Source organism: Rhynchophorus ferrugineus, unplaced genomic scaffold (assembly GCF_030347505.1).
Source record: "Rhynchophorus ferrugineus isolate W39M unplaced genomic scaffold, kcgeb_rfMv2 rfM4, whole genome shotgun sequence".
NCBI classification, from domain to species: Eukaryota; Metazoa; Arthropoda; class Insecta; order Coleoptera; family Curculionidae; genus Rhynchophorus; species Rhynchophorus ferrugineus.
In genome coordinates, this window is record NW_027472583.1 from 38,147,207 (window position 1) to 38,168,375 (window position 21,169).

A 21,169-nucleotide genomic window follows, 5' to 3' on the forward strand; every position below is an offset into this window, starting at 1 on the left:
GGCTCAAACGCAAACTACCCTACGAACTGAGTAATAGACACGTAGAGTGAGATTTGATAATCTCTCAAATAAGCTAGAATAGTTTTTAGAATAAGTTAGGATATACTTTAAAATAAGTTAGAATAGTATCTAGAATAAGATTTAGATTATAAGTTGTACAGTAATAACAGGATAGGATAGTTATATTATGTAACTGAAATCATATAATACTTATTGCCCACAGGCAGATTGTTGATTGTTGTTCTAGGACATTAATGAAAAGATTAATAATATTTCGCTAATACAATTTTTATTATATAAGTTTTATTCTATTTACAAGAATGAATTTTCGGTATATACATCTCGATAGCTTTAAATCGTTTTTAGTGTTAATTTTTATTTTTTGCCATTTGATATTTATGTTGATGTCAATCAAACATGTTTGTGATAATATTTATACGAATATTTAAACATTTATATTATGTTTGTTGTCAGCATTACCATATTTTATTGACAGTTAGAGCTATAATAGCTTGATGATTTTTGGAGGAATCACTAAAAAATATATTTTTTTAATTCATATATAATTTCCAGTCAATTGAACGGTTTTCTATTCCATCTAGTGAAGATGGTGTTCGTGTTACCATGACAATGATTCTAAAATTAGCAAAATTTCAACTGAAATTATGTAATATTGGGTGACATAATTCAGAATTAAGGGACGCAATTAATTGAAATTCGTTTCCAAAGGTATTTATTTTACTTTATATTTAGTAATGTTTATTTATTTATTTAGAGTAAACAAGTTTTTATTAAAGTAGTAATAACCACGTATGGATCGGCGTTAGCGCATGGTCTTCTGTCTTCGAAGAAACCGGTTTTCTTGTCCGCAACGACTGGTGAAATCTTTACGTGCGCGGTTCGGTCGCCGACGCCGTGTTTGAACTTATCCAAAGGCGGGTGACCATGCTGACCAGTTAATTTTTTCTTCACGTCGTTACCTAAAATATCGAATTATCTGATTTTTATTATCGATTAGCTTAATTCTAAATGGCGCACCCCCAGACAAATCGTAGTGCTTGATATCGTTACTGTGATTTTTTTCCATTTTCTTCAGGAAGTCATGGATGCATTTTAGTCCGCCATCTTGTCTGGTGGATTTGGTAGACATTGCTATATGTAAAGCTGAAAATACAATGCAATATTTGTAATTATTTAAAAATATAGTCGACGTTTGACTTTCACAGATGAAAGACGTCTGTGTCACAAATGCGACGATAAAAAAAAATCTCTAACAATAACAGCTTAAAGACTGAATTTAAAATAAAAAGTGAAAGTGCGATCGAAAAAAAGGTCAGTACAGTAGAAAATAAACGCAAAATGCCATAAAAGGTGAAGAGCCGAAAACTCGACATCTGGACCACAATCGCAGCGTAGGATAATTTGAAACGTAAAATAAAAATAACTTTATTATTTCAACAATCCATAACCAATACGGAGAAGAACACTGTACAAAAATCAGATAAAAGGGAAATTTTGACATGACTTTTGGTGAAGTATCACATATTAGAGTTTTTAATTTAGAGAACACAACTAGAAGCCAGGACGAATAGGTACTCAACAATGCGTGGATAAACGAAAAGTCGGCGCGGGAGAGCTTTGAAATTGCATTAACCAATATTCAAAAACTAAATAAACAAAGCTCTGGACAAAACAACGATAAATCACCAAGCCAGCAGTCAAACAAAAGCAGTCCAATTCTAACATATGAAACAGATGAAGAAGAATTGCAGAAGGAAGTAGATTGTATAAAGGTTAAAAATAAAAAAAGGAAAGCAAATAATTCCCCATGATCTTCATCGCAGCAATTAAAAAAAACAATAAACAAAATAAAGAAATTAGAATGCCAGACCACCCCCAATTATCGTAAGTAATGTTACCGACTTTGACTTTACGAAACACTGAGGTCCAACTATATAGTATTCAAAACAATGGTGCTAAACAATGGACAAATAAAATTGAACGCCGAATGTCATAAAGCATTCGCGAAAATTGTTGTCTAAAAAAAGATTGTCTAAAATTGTTGAAACTGCAATGGCACTCTTATAAAGACAAACAAACCAGAGGCATAAAATTTATGGCAAGAGGACTACCATCAACAGCTAAAACTAAAAAAAAATATCGCAGAACTAAACCAAAATGGACTTAAAGGCTTAAATGCGACAAATATTAAAAAAAGACCAAAAATAACAAAGGACAAATTTTAGTCCACAAGAAGCCATTATCCCTATTTATGTTAGTCTTTGAACATGATACGGACGCAAAAACCATTTTTGCTATTAAAATTATTTTAGAGGTCGAAATAAAAATCGAACCACTTAAAAATCGAACTTAATACCGCAATGCAAAAGATGCCCATTGCATGGATACACATAAAAATTCTGTAGAAGAGAACCTAGATGTGTAAAATGTTCAGCAAGCATATTACCGTAGAGTCAACCACTACAAGAAAGGAGAAATGAATTAGCTCCAGTTAAACCTCAAGAAACAATGGTTGAAAATAAACAACCGAAAAGATATAACCAAGTTAATGGTGAAATGGTGTATGCCCAAAGTATCAGACAAATTAACCAAAGAGACACAAAGGAAGATGAAGCAACCATCAACGAATTGCTATTTAAACTAATATCAAATCTGGACGGACAGGAAAAAATCATTGAATATTTTTCCGAAAGAATTGAAAAACATTAGGCCTGTGGTCCCAAGAACCAGAAATGGCAAATAAAGATAATCGAATAGCAATTTGGAATGCATAAATGAAGCAACATCACGCTACTCTACAAGTATTCCTAGATATGCAAAAAATAGATATTTGCCTAATATCAGAAATCCATTTGACAAAAGAATTCTTTATATAATTTAGAGGATATAAATTTTATCACACCATACATCTAGGTAACACTACAAGACGAGGAAGTGCAATAACAATAAAAAAGAACATTTGCCACCATCAAAAACCCGGGCTCAGTACAGCAGAAAATAAGGTAACAGCAGTAACGGTTAAATCAAGCAGATACAGGGTTACAATAGTCGCAATTTATTGTCATCTAAGATACAATTAAAAAAAGGAAAATTATTTGAATGTACTAAGCAACCTGGGAAAAAATATAATTGGGGGTGATTTCAGTGCAAGAAATACAAGATGGGGATCCAGAATGACAACAACTAAAGGAAATGAACTGCATAAAGTAGGTGCTGAACTAAGATGTAGTTACATGTCAAATGGAAAACCAACTTATTGGCCGACTGATCAAGAGAAAACCCCAGACCTGTTGGATGTTTTCATAGTAAGAAATGTAACATCCAACTATAGAAAAGTCGAAAAAAATGGAGCTAAGTTCAGATCATACGTCAGTGATTCGGACGTTGAGCGAAAATATAATAAGAAAAGAAAGAAACCCAACGTTAACGCACAAGAGAACAGATTGGGAAAGATTTGTTGAAGAATTGGACAAACGCATTCAATGAAATGTACCCTTCAATGAAACTGAACAATTAAATTTTGAAGCAGAAAAATTCGTAGTAGATATTCAACAAACTGCTAGGAATAATACTCCACAAATTAAGAGTACAATTAAATGAATTAATTATCCAAAATAAATTAAGGATGGTAACTGAAAAACGAAAATTACGACAAAAATGGCAACAAAACAGAACAAACAGAAAATAAAAATACTTTAAACAATATAACTCAAAGACTGAGAAGGGAAATACTGGATATTAAAAACAAATCTATAAATGACTATTTGAGAAATTTAAAGATGATAAAGACTCTGGAAAGCCACGAAATGTCTAAAGCGCTCATGTCTACACAGTTCACCTATAAGCGACCTATGTGGAAATTGGGCATGTGATAATCACCAAAAAGCAAAAGCATTTGCCGAATATCTAGAAAAAACTTTCAAACCAAACGAAACTAATATTGAATATAATTTGCCGAAGGAGCTAACCGAAGTTATTAAAACTAACATTAATCCCAGGTAATCACTAGGCTATGTTTTAATAATAGGAGAATTACTGCAAAACCTACCAAGAAAGGGAATTATAAAACTTATCAACTTGATCAATACATCATTTAAATTAAAACATGTCCCAGGAATTTGGAAGATGGTGGAAATTATAATGATCCCAAAACCTGGGAAGTTACCAAACTAAATAAATTCCTATAGACCTATATCACTGCTGGCAGTAATATCTAAGGTTTTTGAAAAACACCTATTGAAAAGAATAAAACCGATCATAGAGAAAAAAAACTTAATACCATCACCAGTTTGGGTTTATTAACAAGAATTCAACAATTGACCAAGTCCACAGACTAACAGATGTTACTGAAAAAGCCTACGAAAGTAAAAAAAAGATGCTCAGCTATATTCTTAGATGTAGCACAAGCCATCGATAAGGTTTGGCATGAAGGCCTTTTTTATAAACTACAGAAAATGTTACCAAAACAACACACCGAACTACTAAAATCGTACATTACTGCCAGAATGTTTAGAGTTAAACAAGAAGGCGCTTACTCTACAATAAAAGAAGCTAAAGCAGGTGTACCACAAAGAAGTGTACTGGGGCCAATGTTTTATCTACTTTACACTTGAAGAAGCCAAACGAAAATTACAACAGGCAAGTGACAATATAATTAATTGGATACAAGCTTGGAAAATAAAAATTAACGAAAGTAAATCTGTGCATGTGTAGTATATCTACAATCAGACCGTACAAGCCCCAATAACATTAAATAATACTATTATTCCGTATAGCAACAACGCTAAATAGCTCGGAATGAACCTTGATGTAAAACTTCGCTGTAAGGAACATAGAAAAGAACTGGAATTGAAATATAGGAAAATGTATTGACTAATTGGAAGAAAATTACAATTATCAGTACATAATAGATTGCTAGTATATAAACAAATACTGAAACCTATATGGACCTACAGAGTTCAATTATGGGATGTTCTGTAAAGAGTAACATAAACAAAATACAAATTTTTCAGAACAAAGTCCTGAGAAGTATTGTGGGCGCACCCAAATACTACAGGACTATACCTACATCGAGACCTTCAGATACCCATGGTCAGCCAAGAAATCATGAGAATTGCAAGGGGGCATGAGGAAAAACTCTATTCTCATGAGAATATTGAAGTATTGCAACTTTTGGATACCACCAGCAACTTTTGGACACCATGCATGACACAGATTCAAAAGAATCAAACCATCTGATCTTGTATAGTGTTGTGTAGTGAGGTGCAGTTAATAAAAAATACAGCAGTGATATATATAAACATTATTTCACCAGAGGATGGGGTCCAGGGCCGAGGGATCCTCCTGGTTCTATAGCTAGATTTATCATAAAGTTATCATAAAGACAAATTATAGGTTAGTTGAAAACGACTAGTAACAATGTAAAATTAAATAATTTAAAAAAATAAAAATATTTCTTTAATTGCTATTAATTATACCTAGTGACTATTTCGGGAGAATCCCAACCCTCTTCAGTAAATTGCGGTAGTTTCCGCCTGATTATGCGACGTTGTTATTTACAAGAAATCGAGAAGTTGAATCCAACGTACTACAATAGCTATATATTTCTGATTTGACCTAGGCGTTGATAGTAATTTACTCCCACCTCTGTTTTGTAAGGTTAAGAATTGTTAATAGTTTATTATTTCTTGTACTGTTTATATTTTCATTATAAAAGGTAGGCAGTAATGGATAAATCAGCGATTTGTGATATTGTCAAAAAAGCTATTATATCAATTTTTATTTTAATTTTTTAATTTGGATTCAATTCTATACCGAATTCTGACCCTACGGAAGTAAAAGTAAAGATAAATATAACTCGATGTCCTTTATGTGAGTATATCTCATCAAAATGATAGCTCGTTGATCATATAGTCAATCCACAGAATTAAAACTATACAAGAAATGTTGAAGTTTGGCTCGCTTAACCATTTTTAGGCTTGGGATTCCTATATTGGTAAAAATATTATATGGGAGAGGTGAATGTTATTGAAATCAGATAAATATATGGTTAAATAAGTTAGGCATTATATGAGCTTAAAATAATAGATAATAAATTTAATTAAGTTTGAACTTGAGTTTCAAATGAGATTTTAGGTTAATTTGTGAATTCCAGAATACATATTACACTCTTGAAGTATACGAATAATTTACAAGAACTGTTACTTTGGTTTGTTATTGTAGTGCTTATGTATTGAGATTCTATGATATTAGGTTAACACGTAAATTCAAGAAAATGTATTCTATGTATATTATATTTTTCAAATATACATATAATTTTCAACAACTGGCAACGTTGCGGATTCAGACTCTTGTCCGCATACGTAGATTCTGCAGAACTAGACTCTTGTTCAATTATCTTTTGTTTATGATACTTGATATCAGTCATTTTTAGGTTAGGTTACAAGTAATATACATCGAGTCATTAATTTAGGGCAATTTTGAACATCGTGTTGTTAATTATATAGAGACAAAACGTATTTCAGGTTGTTACTTATAAATACTAGGTGCTAGCAAAAATCATTGTATAAAATGGAATATAATAATTCATTAAGGCTTGTGCCACATTATCAGATTAAGAGAATACTTTCTTTTTAATTCATTAATGCATACATGTTACAAATTATGCCATATTGACATGTTGTTCTGATGCTGATCTCATTACCTGACTTTCGCGTGTGTTCGCTGGGTTTGAATGATGCTGATAATCCATATTCTTCCACAACTCTGCATATGATGTATCGTAACATCCATAAGTCGTCACCTGCTTTTATGCTTAAGGTTGGTCCTGTTACCACCTCCCATTGACTGTAACCTTTCTGGAAAAGAAATTTCGTTAATTAAGGAACTGTTATCAAGTAAATTTAATTATCGGTTAAAACTCATACAAGGCTGGAAGACTGTAATTTATTAATTTTTTTGTAGGTACTTTAGCCTAAAAATTTGAAAAAATCAATTTTGTCATGTTTTCAAATCTTAACCTTAACCTTAAGTACATTTATAGAGACAGTTGACATTATATCTCAAACTCTACTGAACTGATTTACTTGAAATTTCGACTAAAATAGTGTTCTAATGCGGTATATCATTAAGAACTAGATGACATAGCAAGATGACACAACAGCGAAATAAAAAATCCAGTTATAACAGCATTAATGAAATATGAATTGAGGATAATGATCAACGAAAACAATTAATCAATATTTATATAACAAATAGATAAAATATCTAAAGATATGTATATAATTAATATGGATTAAAAGCGTTCAGACAGATCTAAAAAAATAACTATAAAACTCACAAAAGTAGATATTAATTAAACATGTAAGTATAGCGGAAAAATTCCATTGTAAAGTGTATGTAATTACTCAAAAATTTATAGTTTATTCAAAGTTTTTTTATACATACGTCATGAAGATGTTTAATGTTATTGCCTACCGCAATTTGTAAATTCGTTTCAGAATCAGACAATATTTTCCTTCTTATTTTATTCTAGTTAAACACAAGCGACACAATGATGTCTGATTGGTTCGAAGGCGTAAACGAATGAGCCTGTCAAAGTCGTCCGGTTGTCAGACGTATGCAAAATTCTTGAAAGCAATAGTGATAAGAGGTTATAAATAACCTATAAACTACTGTGGCTGTATGATTAACTGTAGTTCTTAGGTGGACCATAATGTTAAAATAAATTATATTTGATAACATTTTTGTTCAATTATTTTAATTAGATTAGAATTTTCTTGTATGTTAAAGCCTAACTGAACTAAAACTCAGGGTTAATGCGGCAACATTGCGACCTTTTGACGTCGCAAATTTAGATGACGTATGTACAAAATAACTTGGATTAGACGTTATATTAGCATGTGCTACGACGTAAAGCTAAATGAAATGTCTAGGATTATCGAAAGAAAATATTTAGATAACAAAATATTCATTTGCCCATACAGGTGGCCATAGAGGCCATTTGGGATACTGTTATTGTGCGAGTAATTTTAAACAAGAGTTGTTAGAAAACAAATTATATACATTTTCCAATATTAAAACAGAACATTGTTTGATGATTCATGATATTTTTAGTTTTCTTAAATTATCAGACCCTAAAGTTATTAGTGAGTGAATATTTAAATAAATAAACACAAATTTATAAATGATTCGGGTCCAACTGTGCCGCCAATTTGGTGCTTTGTTCTATACAAGCACATCGAGCAGTTGGAGGAGAAATTGTGGCAATTTTGGGGATGCCTTTGCATATAAGTAATTGATCCAATTATTCAACACCATTTCCAAGAGACTACAAAATGATAACTATGTTATTATCATTAAATCAAACAAAGTATCACAACAAGTTCACTTAGGAAGATACAATGTACCAACTGTTAATAAAGTTGCAATTGTTACGGCTGGCGATCCATTCAAACGTAGAAATATACGTATAGAATGTAATGTGTATACGTATATAAGATAGTGCAGGTGATCCAAGACAATTATCGTTCTTAGGATGCTTTGATATCCCATTGATATTTTGCAAATGAGAATATGGATTTCATTTAAATATTAAACAAAGAAATGCAGATACAGGGACAACATTGTTCGTATAATTTCTTTGTATTCTATTTATCGTTTTATTGCTAATGTGCAGAAATTAACAAGAAAGTTAGCGTGGTGAGCTTCTACGCATACCATTGTTGATCCGTGCCAATCTAGTGTTTTAGTCGCTATTTTTGGTTCGACTGATTTTACTACTTTTTACCAGTGACCGTTTCAGTTGACTGTTTTCAGTCGCTGTTTTCGGTCCGACTGATTTACTATCGATTGTTTTAATCGTGTACTTTTAGTTACTATTTTTGTTTCTACTAGTTTCATTCGACGTTCTGGCCGTGACTTTGACAGAAATATGCCTAACTTCGGCTTATATAAATTTACATCTAATATATATAGTTATGATTTTTTTGGTAATTTGCTTGTAAATAACAATATATTTTATATTAATATAGCAGCATTTTGGAACCACATTTTTCAAGATTATTAATTTAACAGGTTAAAAAGATTAAAATTGTGAATGATAAATAGTTCGATTACTTTCGCGACTTTTGTTAAAATATTTCCGTTCAGTAATAAAGCATTTACTTTATTTAAAAAAGCTCTAGTAGATATTGTGCGATCATTTTTAATTATGACATGAATTAATTTTTTCTATTATTAGGTATATGTTTTTATTTAGCATTTATGGTTATTGTACATTTTTAGTTTTTAGTCTTGTCTATATTTATTAGAGTATATTATTTCAAAATATAATATTCAAATATGAAAGTAATTCTACGTCGTTCAAAATGAAATTATTAATTACATGTTAATAGTAATCAGCAATTACTTTTTTCATTTTCTTTTTTGAAGTTAGTACGTAAAGGAATATATATATCTCCGTCTCGTTTATACTATTTTTGGAAAATATAAACACATATAAAATTAACTACTCCAAGCAATTATCTCCGGTCTTTTCTCTCTCATAATTTATACAGGAAAGGGTTCGTACATCTTCGTCTGACATCACGAATTGAAAAAAATAGTTGAACCGTGCATTTGACTGAAAATAGTAAATATTATTTTCAATCAAATCAGTCAGTTTTTGACTATCGACTGTTTCGACTGTTTTCAGTCGATAGTTCCCAATGCTAATTATAACGTATTCAGATATTGCCAGCTATTTCATTAATACATTATTGATACCTATGCTAAAATTAAAAAAAAAGTTTATCAAGTATTTATACATTTGCCTGATACTGTCATCAGTAAGGTAGATCGAACAATTTATATGGACAACGTTGGTATCGCACATACTCTTCTATAATCTAATACTGATAGTCCGCATCATATATATGAATATGTTCAAGGCGCTATAACTTATGCGTGCGTACGGTCGACCAGATCGGTTCATCACATTTACGTACAATTCAAATTGGGATATAAACATCAACGCCTCGTTATGATATCACAGCACGCGTGTTCAAACAGAACTGAAGATCTTTGATAAACTTGATTACACATGACTCGATATGAAAAATGACGTTTAAACCGGGCATCGTTTGTCGAGTGTGTGTGTAACAGCTTTTGTACCCCTTAGTGGTATAGGTGGGTAAAAAAATATATAAGGAAAAAAATTAAATTCGAATTTACTATATTAAGATTAGGTAACATAGCAAAAACTCATTTACCTCTGGTTTAGCAGCGTAAATCTCTACTCCCGAGTATAAAGAACATCTATAAATACACTCGCTTATATCCCTTCCAATGGCTCTTTTCGCTCCTATTCCACAATATCCTTTTCCTACAAATGCGAGATTTATTCGATACTGATTCCATATGCTGTAATATGTCACCTTCATTATCGACTGTCCCTCCGCAAGGATAACCAAAGGGTCTACCATCGGGACCGATCAAGTAATACTTTTGTTCAAATCCAAACTGGACCTCATGGTCGCATACTTTGTTTAGCATTTCTATGCAACTCTGTCTGTGATTAGTTTTGGTAGGTTTCTTTTCCGGTGAAAAGGTTTCACATAGAACTACTTTGTTGTTTCCTGTAAAAAGTTATAATCAGTGGCAAATGTTAAAATGTTGCATCAGGCCTAAATATGGCTAAATTTTACCTCGTCTGAAAGGATCTGGATACATTGCTATGGGAACAATGTAAAAGTCTGATTTCTCTGGACCACCTAGAAAATAGAGTGATGAATGTTATCAATTTTGGGTAAATAGTTGTCGTTTATACTAAAAGAAGTGCTGCTGCCATCAAAGGACCAGTTGGGACAATCCTTGTAAGTCGAAGGTACATGATTCAGGGTTCTCGTCTTCATTCGTAAATCGATGCCAGTTCCATCAATCCAGACGTAGGAGATTTGAATCTTAGGTTCGGGAATGGGAAGACACATGAATCTATAAATATAGGCCGATAAAATTGACAGGTTATTGTATAAATTTTATTATGCAACAACATATCTTCTTAATTTACTTACTTACCTGTCAGAAATGTTCTTCTCCAACTGTGCGTTTGGAGAGCATTGAAGTATGTTGAACTTGTTTGCGCTAATGTGAAATTTTCTTGGACCTACTATGGCCCTTGTCAGACGGCGTAAATTCTTTATCTGGTTCATGTTACATTAAAGGTGACAATTTGGTCCATTTAATGTGACAAATGACTCTAGGTAAGATGACATTGACAGCTATTATGATGTTAAAAATAATCATTTAATCAAAACTCTTTTATTTCCTCAATCATTGGATTTATTAATCTAACCATTGTAAATTAGTGAAAATTACGAACCGTTATTTGTTTTCACGAACCGAATATTTTTAGATTTTTTTTGTTAATGTTGGTGTTTGAATATCGCCATGAAACATGATCAGAAATATATTTGATATATATTAATTAATATAATATATGTCTGTATGGTAAGATATATTAAAATATATGTAAAAAATGTCAATAACTAACAATCGCGAACCTTTTTAAAATGCATTTAATTAAATATAATTTGCATCAACTTTCAATAATCAATAAGCGTTGGCATCTTATTAATAACCAGTACAGTTTTTTGATTTTCAGTCTAATGGAGACAGATGCTGGCGAATTTCTGTAATTTTACTTGAGGAATTGAGCATCTTTCAAATCATTTCATTAAGTTTTTGTAATTTCGCCGCAACGCAAAATTATTATATATATATTTCGAACTATTAATTTGGATTTTTCGGTATCTAATCTATTTGTGGGTCCTGTTGACTGCCAGTTGTACCTTTTCTATAGCTCTAGACAGATGTATGTCTTTTCTTATAAAGACATTTATGGAAGTGACATTGAAATACATTTCTATGGTTGCTATTACATATTCACTCAATGAAATATGTTTTCATACGTGGTTCTTTTGAAATTTAGGAATAATAGCAGGAAGCTAAATTTGGTTAACAATTCATATTTCACTTCACTGGTTTCCAGCTGGTTTGTTTGAGTTTGTGGGAGGTTTAAGAACAAAATTGCTTTGTTATCCCAAAAATGGAGGCTAACAATATCTTGGCGGATTTCTGAACGCGATTTCGCTTCGGAGTTGGGAATCTAACATTACCTAATGGGGTGCTTCGGGCTTCTATTGAATCATTCTCTAGTTTATAAAATAATAATAAATAAAATTTTGTGTACAGTTTGAAAATATAAAAGTATTAAAATAGGTTGGCAGAGTTACACGAAACACATTTTACTACTATATGAGGGTGGTCCGATAAGTATTTTTTATCACTGCCCGATAGAGCCACTATTGCAAGCGAAATTTACTATAGTGTAGTGTATTCTCGCAGATGGCTACTATCGAAATTTAAGCGGACTTGGACTCGTATTTTTATTCCATAAAATATTGAGAATTTAGAAGGATATTTTAAATGGGCGCATGATACGGTGTTGTAGTTTGTTAATTTGCCTCTAGGTGGCTCGAGGTATAAATTTGGTAGCAAAGCTGAAATTTGATACTTTCTGCTTTCTGCTAAAAAATAAGAAAGCGTAGTATACATGTGTTTATATTTGTTGGACATAATCAAAAAGTTACTGGATATTTTGGACTTTTTTGGTAATTCTATGCTTCCTATAGAAACAATTTGATTTATGTATTTATATAGAAAGAATTTCGGTTTAATTTTTTTCGACAAAGCTTTTGTTGAAAGCGTGTCTTTCGAATTGGAGCATTTTTAACATGGCTGACAAAGCAAACTTTCTTTTTATTACTCTTCGTGATTCCACAATCTGCCCTATTGGCAATAACTATTTCTTATGTCTATATTATATATACATGGCATGTAGAAAATTACTTCAATAAGCAATCTTCTGTATAAAATATTATGTTAATTAATTAGTCTTATTCTAAAGCTTATTCTAAAGTCTACATATGTCCAGTAATCAGATCAGGTGGTGTTAAACGTTTTAGTCTACGCACTTCACTATCACGTCGTATATTTAGCTGATTAGCGAGTATATTGGGATGCACCGACACTCTTTCGAAATACTTCATATAAAGACGTTGAATTACACTCGCTATTTCTAGAGGAATATCGCGTTGTATCAGTTTATTTGAAATATAATACGGAGCATCAATAATGGCACGCAACATCTTATTTTGGAACTGTTGAATGATGGATATATTAGATTTGCTAGCGGTACCCCATAGTTGAATTCCATATGACCAAATGGGCTTGAGTATAAACTCATACAGCAACACCTTATTATCTAATGATAACTTGGATTTGCGCCCGATGAGCCAATATATTTGATACAATTTAAGTCCAAGTTGTTTCCGTTTAGAGAATATGTGCTTCTTCCAGGTTAGCCGTCGATCTAAGTGCATACCAAGATATTTAACATGCTCTGCTTGGGGGAGTTGATGATGATTGATATTCACTGGTGGACATGTTCTTCTACGCAGGGTAAACGTTACATGCGTGGATTTTGTTTCATTGGCTTTAATGCGCCATGTCTTCAACCATAATTGTATTTCGTCCAGGTGGGTTTGTAGGTTTGTTGATGCTGTGACTGGATCTTCATGGGACGCTAAGATTGCTGTGTCGTCTGCGTATGTTGCCACAGTAGTTATTTTTGTGGTGGGCAGATCGGCCGTATACAGAAGATACAGTACTGGACCCAGTACACTACCTTGCGGCACTCCTGAATATATGCGGTTTAATTCGGTATGCTCATCGCCTTGATTTGCAATAAATGTCTATCAGTGAGATACGACTTTAGTAACTGATAGTCCGGATGAGGGAGAAGTTTCTTTAGTTTAACCTGCAAGCCCGTATGCCATACTTTGTCCAATGCCTGAGATATATCTAGAAAAGAGGCCGAACAATATCTTTTGGTATTTAGGTCAGTGTTTATTTTGTTCACAAGTCTATGCACTTGTTCTAATCCCATGCTTATTGCGAAAGCCAAACTGATGTTCTGGAATAATTTTTCTTTTTTCTATTTTATAGTTTAGCTTCTTTATGTATAATTTCTCGAAAACTTTCGAGATTATCAGTAATAAACTTATAGCTCGGTAGGAGGTCACATCTTCTGGTATTTTTCCTGGTACTTTCCAGATACTAGGTAAGTAATTAATTCGTAGCATAGCATTAAATATAAATATAAAAGCTAATAATATTATACCCTTTTCTGATAGTTCTTTTAAATTTTTTTCAGTAATTAAGTCATCGGCAGGAACTTTTTTAATATTAATCTCTCTCATTATTTTTTTTTGTTTAACTTTTTTGACCGTTAATTTCTCGTGCAGCAGGTCCATTTGAAATGGCGAATCTTTATGTAGTTGAGACTGGAAAGGTTTAAAAAAATTTTTTAAGTGTTTTGAGAAAATGTCGGCCTTCTCTTTATTGCCTCTAGCCCAATTAATTTTGGTTGTTTTAATAGGTGGGTTATGCTGCTGGGGTCTCTTAAGCTTTCTTGTTGCTTTCCACAACGAATAGACTGTAGCCTCAGTTGGTGTCAAACTCTCTAGGTATTCTTGAATGCCTTGGTTTTGTTCAATTTGGATTAGTTCTTTCAGCTCTATTATTGCCCTATAAATTTTCTTTTATTCTCTTCAGTCCTTTGCTATTGCCAATTCCGTCGTAATTTTCTTTTTTCTGCTATCATTTTCTGTATTGTACATCATATGTATTTTTTCTTGGAAATGTTTGACTGTTAGGAGCCGCAGAATATGCTGCCTCCTGTATGTTTTTTGTAAGGTTTATTGCTGCTATTTCTATGTCCATTTCAGTTTTTAGCGGTAAGTTTAGAGAGATGTTTCGGTCTAAGTTCTCTCTAAATAAGGGCCAGTTAGTTCTATTATTGCACAGAGAAGGAGGTTCATCTTTGATGGTAATTTTTGAAGAAATTGTTACTATTATTGGTGAATGATCAGAAGATAGGTCGAAACATGATTCTGCATGACACTTTTTTGTATCAATGTTTTTTGTAATACAGAAATATATAGTATCTGGTTTTTTATTTCTGTTTGAATGCCAATGTGTAGGTTTACCAGTAGAGATATATTGTAAATTATCTCTCTTTATTGCTTTTAGCAGTTCTCTACTTTTTGAGGTTATTATTCTTGAACCCCACATTAAATGTTTTGCATTGTAATCTCCTATGGTGTAATGGTAAATCTATTACCTAGTGTACTAAATAATTTTTGAAAGTGTTCTGCCTTGTTGTTATGTTTGGGTGGGCAGTAAATAGCAGACATTGTTAATGGTCCATGGGCTTCCTCTATGGTTATACTGGTGGCTTGCAGGTAGTCTTTACGGAATTTTTCTTTTTTGAAATGTTTTATATCATCTCGAATGATTATGGCTGTACCTCCGTGTGCTTTATCATCAGGGTGATTTTGTATGATAAAGTTTGTATTTAGGAATTTTCAAATAATGTTTGTCCGTAAAATGTGTTTCGGAAACCATTATAACGTCAATATTGTGTTCAATTACGCACATTTTTAGTTTCCTGGCGTGTTGTTGGAGCCCATTGGCATTCCAGACTGCGATTTTGTAGCTAATGGTTTCAGGCATCAGGCAAGTTTGCTGACGACGGTTGTGAGTAGACCAAGCATCGTACTCATTTGATACATTAGTTTGGCCATCATATTCTCTATTCTAGAGATGTTGCTGCTAGTTTCAGTAGGTTGTGATGTGGTTTCTCGCTTTTGTTTTGAACCATTTTCAACCATTTGTGCATAAGTTATGTCTGGTTGACTTGGACTGGTGGGTAGACTGGTAGGTGTGGATTGTTTTTGTTGCTGTTGATGCATTTTTTCTCTTAAGGCGGGGTAGAATTTCTACTGTACTTGCTTGTGAACTGCGCAACCCTTGTAGTTCGCTGGATGATTTCCGTTGCAATTAGCACACTTCACTTTTTCATCGCGAACTTTACGAGTACAATCTCCTGTTTTGTGTTCTCCTGCACATTTTACGCATCTATATGAGTTGCGACAGTAAGTTTTTATGTGCCCGTGCGCTTGACACCTCATGCATTGTGGTATAATTCTTTTTGTATGTGGTGGTTCGCATTTAATGATATTGTTTTCCAATTTGGTGATTTCATACACCGCTTTATTATTTCCATTAGGTTTTATATCTATATAAAACATAGGCAGAGGTTTTTTGTCGTGCGATGTCGTATATTGTGAACATTTAAGACCTCATGGCCTTTTTCAGCTAGGGCTACCTTGATGGTGTTAAAGCTCGTCCCGTGATGTAATCCTTTTAACACGAATTTAAATGTTCTCTCGGATTTTGGTCTGAATGTATGGTATTGAATGTTTCTTTCATCTAATTCTTTTATAAGAACTTTAAAGTGATCCGCTTCGAACAATTAGATTTTAATTGTTTCATAGCTCACTGTTTTAATTGTGTAGTTCGTAGTAATGGTTTTCAATAGGTCATGGATGTGTTTTATTACTCCTACCTTATAGACTGTTATTGGTGTTGGTTAGGGAACAACTTTTTCAGAGCTTGTTTGTATATTCTCTTCAATTTCTTCCGACAGATTGCTAAAACTGTTTTTTGTCTCTATTGGTTTCTGTAACCAATAGGCACTGATCCTTGTTTGTTTCCTCGCGATTTCTTCTTCTGGGCCTCTCAATTGTTATTTGTTAATTACTGTAGTTCATTCTGTTTGTGGGGTTTGCGTTATTGCTGGTTGTTCTAGTCTTATATCATAGTGTGCAGGTGATTTGATTGAATCGCTATGGTTTGCCATTTTTGGATTGTTAATAGTTTATTTTATTTACTTCTAAAGATAAAAAAATAAAATAAATACATTGTTTATTTCACGCACTTCATTTTTCACTCAAGTATTATATTTTCCACTAGTTTTTGTCCAAAAATACTATAAGTGAATTTCAAAAGGACTGTTGTAAAAGGGAAAATAATTTTAAAAGACTAATAAAAATGAAAAGCCGTCTTTTTATCTGGTCACGTAAACACGTATTCACTATACATTAGGTCCACTGAGAGACGGATAGCCGCATCTGTTATGCGTTTTTAACACTCAATTAAATAACCGTAATAAAATACTGGTTTTTTTTTAAAGAAAGATATCTTTCTAGAGCTTGGATCGTATTGAAAATACGTCTTCACCCTACGAAGGTTGGAACCGAACTAAAGCAAACTTAAAAATCTTATAAACTTACGTGTTCTATATTCTTATTTTGTTAACTTTGTTTTTTTGGTTCTTTTTTAGTTGAAATAATTTGCTTTAATCTTAAGACCTCTCAGGTGTTGCGTTCCTAGATGTAGTACTATTTCAAATAGAATACCCAGCTTTCCTAGGGATCCACTCTATATCAGAAATGGTTTTTAGCAATAAATAATGAAAAACTGATGGGCATCTCTTGTGTGATCTTAAATTAGAGCAAAAGGGTTTGTAATGTATATTTTACAAAGGATAACTACAAACCGAAATATAGAAGAGCATTGCTTAACAGGGATATGGTCTCCAATTGTTATTTAAATTGTAAATCTTTTATAATGTTAATTATATGTAACTAATTTGTGAAATATAACAAACCTCCATTTTAGCGGTGCCATAGAAGAAGGAAAACATTGATTTAAATATGTTAGGAAATGTGAGTTAAACAGTGAAGTTATTAAAGCCCGGCAATATGATAAAGCCACAGACTTTTTTTACTTTGTTGGTAAATGATATATCGACTGTTGTATTTAATTCCCAGATTATGTGTAAATCTTAACGAGCAGTCTGTCCAATATTTTATATCACCAAATGCCTGTATTATTCAAAACTACAATTCAATATTCTGTAGTTTTACAGTATTCTGTATTTGGCCTTAAGTTATATTTAAGATAATATAAAATGTTCCATATTCAATAGTTTATTAAACTTTGTATATTTAAAGGTATAAGTATAAGTATTGTGTTAAATCTGTTGTAAAACATTATAATATATAGTATAATATATTGTCATTAAAGAGAAAATTCTAAGAATTCTCATCTGAAATAATATTAGGAATGTAAATTTTACATATTGACCAACGAAGAACTGCACGATGACCTGGAAATCAAAGGATTTGCGAAGTTATCCAGGATTTCGCTTTGAAACACGAAAGAAGATTACTAAATCATATTAACGTGGAAGCAATACAACTGCTGGACAGCGCGCAGGATGTCAGGCGATTGAAGCGAACAAAACGAAATACGAACTTATATAAAGTGTATACATTTAGTGTAAACTATAGCTATAAGTTAATAAGTAATAAATAATTATAATGCTATAATTGAAGAATACATATTGATGTATTTTCTCGCACTCGCCTTGCTTGTTAATTAATCCAAGTAGTAATAAAGTAATTGTAAATTAAGATTGTACTAAGCGTATCTAATAAAGATGTTATAAAAAATTACATATATTTAAATAAAATGTATTTTAAAACTTTTATTGCATTTTTATTTTTACTATTTTTATTACTGCTATTATTATTATTAATAAAATGTTTTAAATTACCCGCTACTCATATTGTCAGTCGCGCCCTCTGGTGGCAAATGAACGCTAAACTTTTTCACAGGTTTATATGGGAAATACACTAATTCCTCTGTGTTTTGTGTTTTATTATAAGTGCACGTGGAAGCGGGCGCGTTCGTGTATTTGAGAGCATTATCGGTCGGTGATTCGATTCTTGTTTTTGGAAGGGAAATCGTTTGATCGCTTCAATGGTGTACGTTAAAAATGTTTTAATGATTTTCATTGTAGTCGGACGTTGGTTCTTGATTGTATACGCTCAGGTATCCCGAAGGCGGCTACCACGGAGCATAACATGATAAAAATCCACAATTTCGTATTGGCAGACCGATTCGAATGAAGGTGCACGAGATAGCTGAAAGACTACGCAAAAAACCGCATTGGCTATATCCTGCATGAAATTTTTGGCATTAGAAATCGGCGCAAAGGGTGCTGCGTTTGGTCACTGCAGACAACAAGCAACAAGCTCTTCCACCTTGACAGCGTACCGGCTCACACCTCACTCACACTCACCATGGCCAAATTGGTCGAATTGGACCACGAGCTGGTGACCCATCTAACGTATTCTCCAGATTTGGACTCGTGTGACTTCTTTTAGTATTGTTACTTGAAATAATCACTGGCTGGGTAGACATTTGTGTCGAATGAGGAAGTCATCGCCGCCACAGAGACCCACTTTGCAGACCTAGAGAAAACGTATTTTTCAATGGGATTAAAGAAGATCGACCTAAATCAAGACTATGCTGAGAAATAAATCGCCACTTTTCCAAACGTACGTTTTTCGTTTGTATGGTGAGTGTGGAATACTTACAGCGGTATGCATATAAATGCTGGATTAAATCGAAGACTTCATGTCAAACTAAAAACCGTGCAGACCAGATTCTAAATTAAATAGCTTCACCGGAAAGTATTTTCATCTTGATAACTAAGATTTCAACTAAAATCAAGTATATCGATCTTTTAGGTGAAAATAAAGCATATTATGGGTAAACATATGGGTTAACACTAAGACATCACACCGATTAGTAATCCAATGCTGCCAAAATAGTTCTGAGGTTAATTACCAATGCTTGTGCTTTGTATTTAAGGAAGGACTTGATTGACTTGAAGAAAATTTTGCTGTAAAACATCATAGTGGAAACGTATTAGCTACTAAACAACGTGCAGGAAATCACAGTACTAAAATGAACTAAACTTCAAGAACTTGTGTCTAGTATAGAAGTGTGGCACTTACTATTGAAGCTTAAGATAATCTAATATAGTTTTGGTTTAGCGAATACATATGAATATATTTATCCCAGCGAGACTAGCTGCTCGTGAATTGATTTAAGTACAAAAAGAAGCAACAAATCAAATTATATCAAATAATTAAGTTTATAAGCGCATCTAATAAAATGCATCACGTTAGACAAAAAGCAAAACATATTAGAACCAAAATAAAACAATTATACTGGTTAGTCGGAAGATACTCTCATCTTGATCTACAATCAAAGAGGTTGATACAATTATAAAGCCAATTTGGACCTATGGGGTGCAAATATGGCGTTGTACTAAAAATTCAAATCAGTTAGTCATAAAGCGCTGTCAAAACAAGGTTCCTCGATTGATTACCAATGCCTATCGCTATGTTACCAACGAAGAACTGCACGATGACCTGGAGATCAAATGGATTTACGAAGTTGTGCAGGATTTCGTCTTGAAACACGAAAGAAGATTACTAAATCATACTAACGTGGAAGCAATACAACTGCTGGACAGCGCGCAGGATGTCAGGAGATTGAAACGAATAAAACCATACGAACTTGTATGAATATTTAGTGTTGTTTAATTATAATTTTATAATTGAGGAATACATACTGATGTATTTTCTCGCACTCGTCTTGCTTGTTAATTAATCCAAGTACATAGTAAAAGTAGTAATAAATTAATTGTAAATTAAGATTGTACTAAGCGTATCTAATAAAGATGTTATAAAAAGAAAATCTAATAAAATACTTCAAAAAAGCCTTATTGTTATGATTTTGAGTTAATTGTAAAGCAATGTATCTGAGCAATGTAAATGATTATTGTATCAATGTATTGATTTATCCTTTTCTGATCATTAATTCTTTTGATCAATGCCTATTGCGTGAAAATTAATATTAGCCAGCGTGGAAATAATCGATATTTATTCAATTAAATTTAGGCTAATTCAAAAATTTGGTTCTGACACTTCTAGATGCCTGTAAAATAATCGATTATTCCTATTTGTTGAATTATAAATGTATAAAATTACAAAAATCTATGAACAAATCAACTATCAGGTTTAAAAATAGTTATCAATATTTGGTTACTTTAGGTTTGCATATATTATTTCTAATATACTACATTGAACTACTTGGCGAAAGCTATGTATAAAAAATGTTGTTTTAATAAAGCATTTTTCACAATTATAAGATATAAAACTACAAGCATAACTACTTAAATTACGTATTAAAACATATGTTGTTTATCTTAAATTATACTTGTAAAGTAAGTAAGCAGTAAAATTTGTTATTAAATAAACCAATAACAAAACTTCCAGTGTGC

At 32.4% G+C, this 21,169-nt stretch overlaps 1 protein-coding gene across 1 annotated transcript; it reads right to left on the bottom strand.

Annotated features, from left to right (window-relative positions):
• Window positions 1–469: 469 nt before the first annotated feature.
• Window positions 470–11,324, bottom strand: LOC143196685 (glutamine synthetase-like). The gene is made up of 8 exons (XM_076404572.1): window positions 11,077–11,324; window positions 10,829–10,992; window positions 10,707–10,772; window positions 10,437–10,637; window positions 10,272–10,384; window positions 6,725–6,878; window positions 1,039–1,164; window positions 470–980 (listed from the first exon to the last, which is right to left on the bottom strand). Exons 1-8 carry the CDS (start codon window positions 11,208–11,210, stop codon window positions 772–774), a joined length of 1,167 nt encoding a protein of 388 aa, XP_076260687.1. The 5' UTR covers window positions 11,211–11,324; the 3' UTR covers window positions 470–771.
• Between the last annotated feature and the right edge of the window lie 9,845 nt (window positions 11,325–21,169).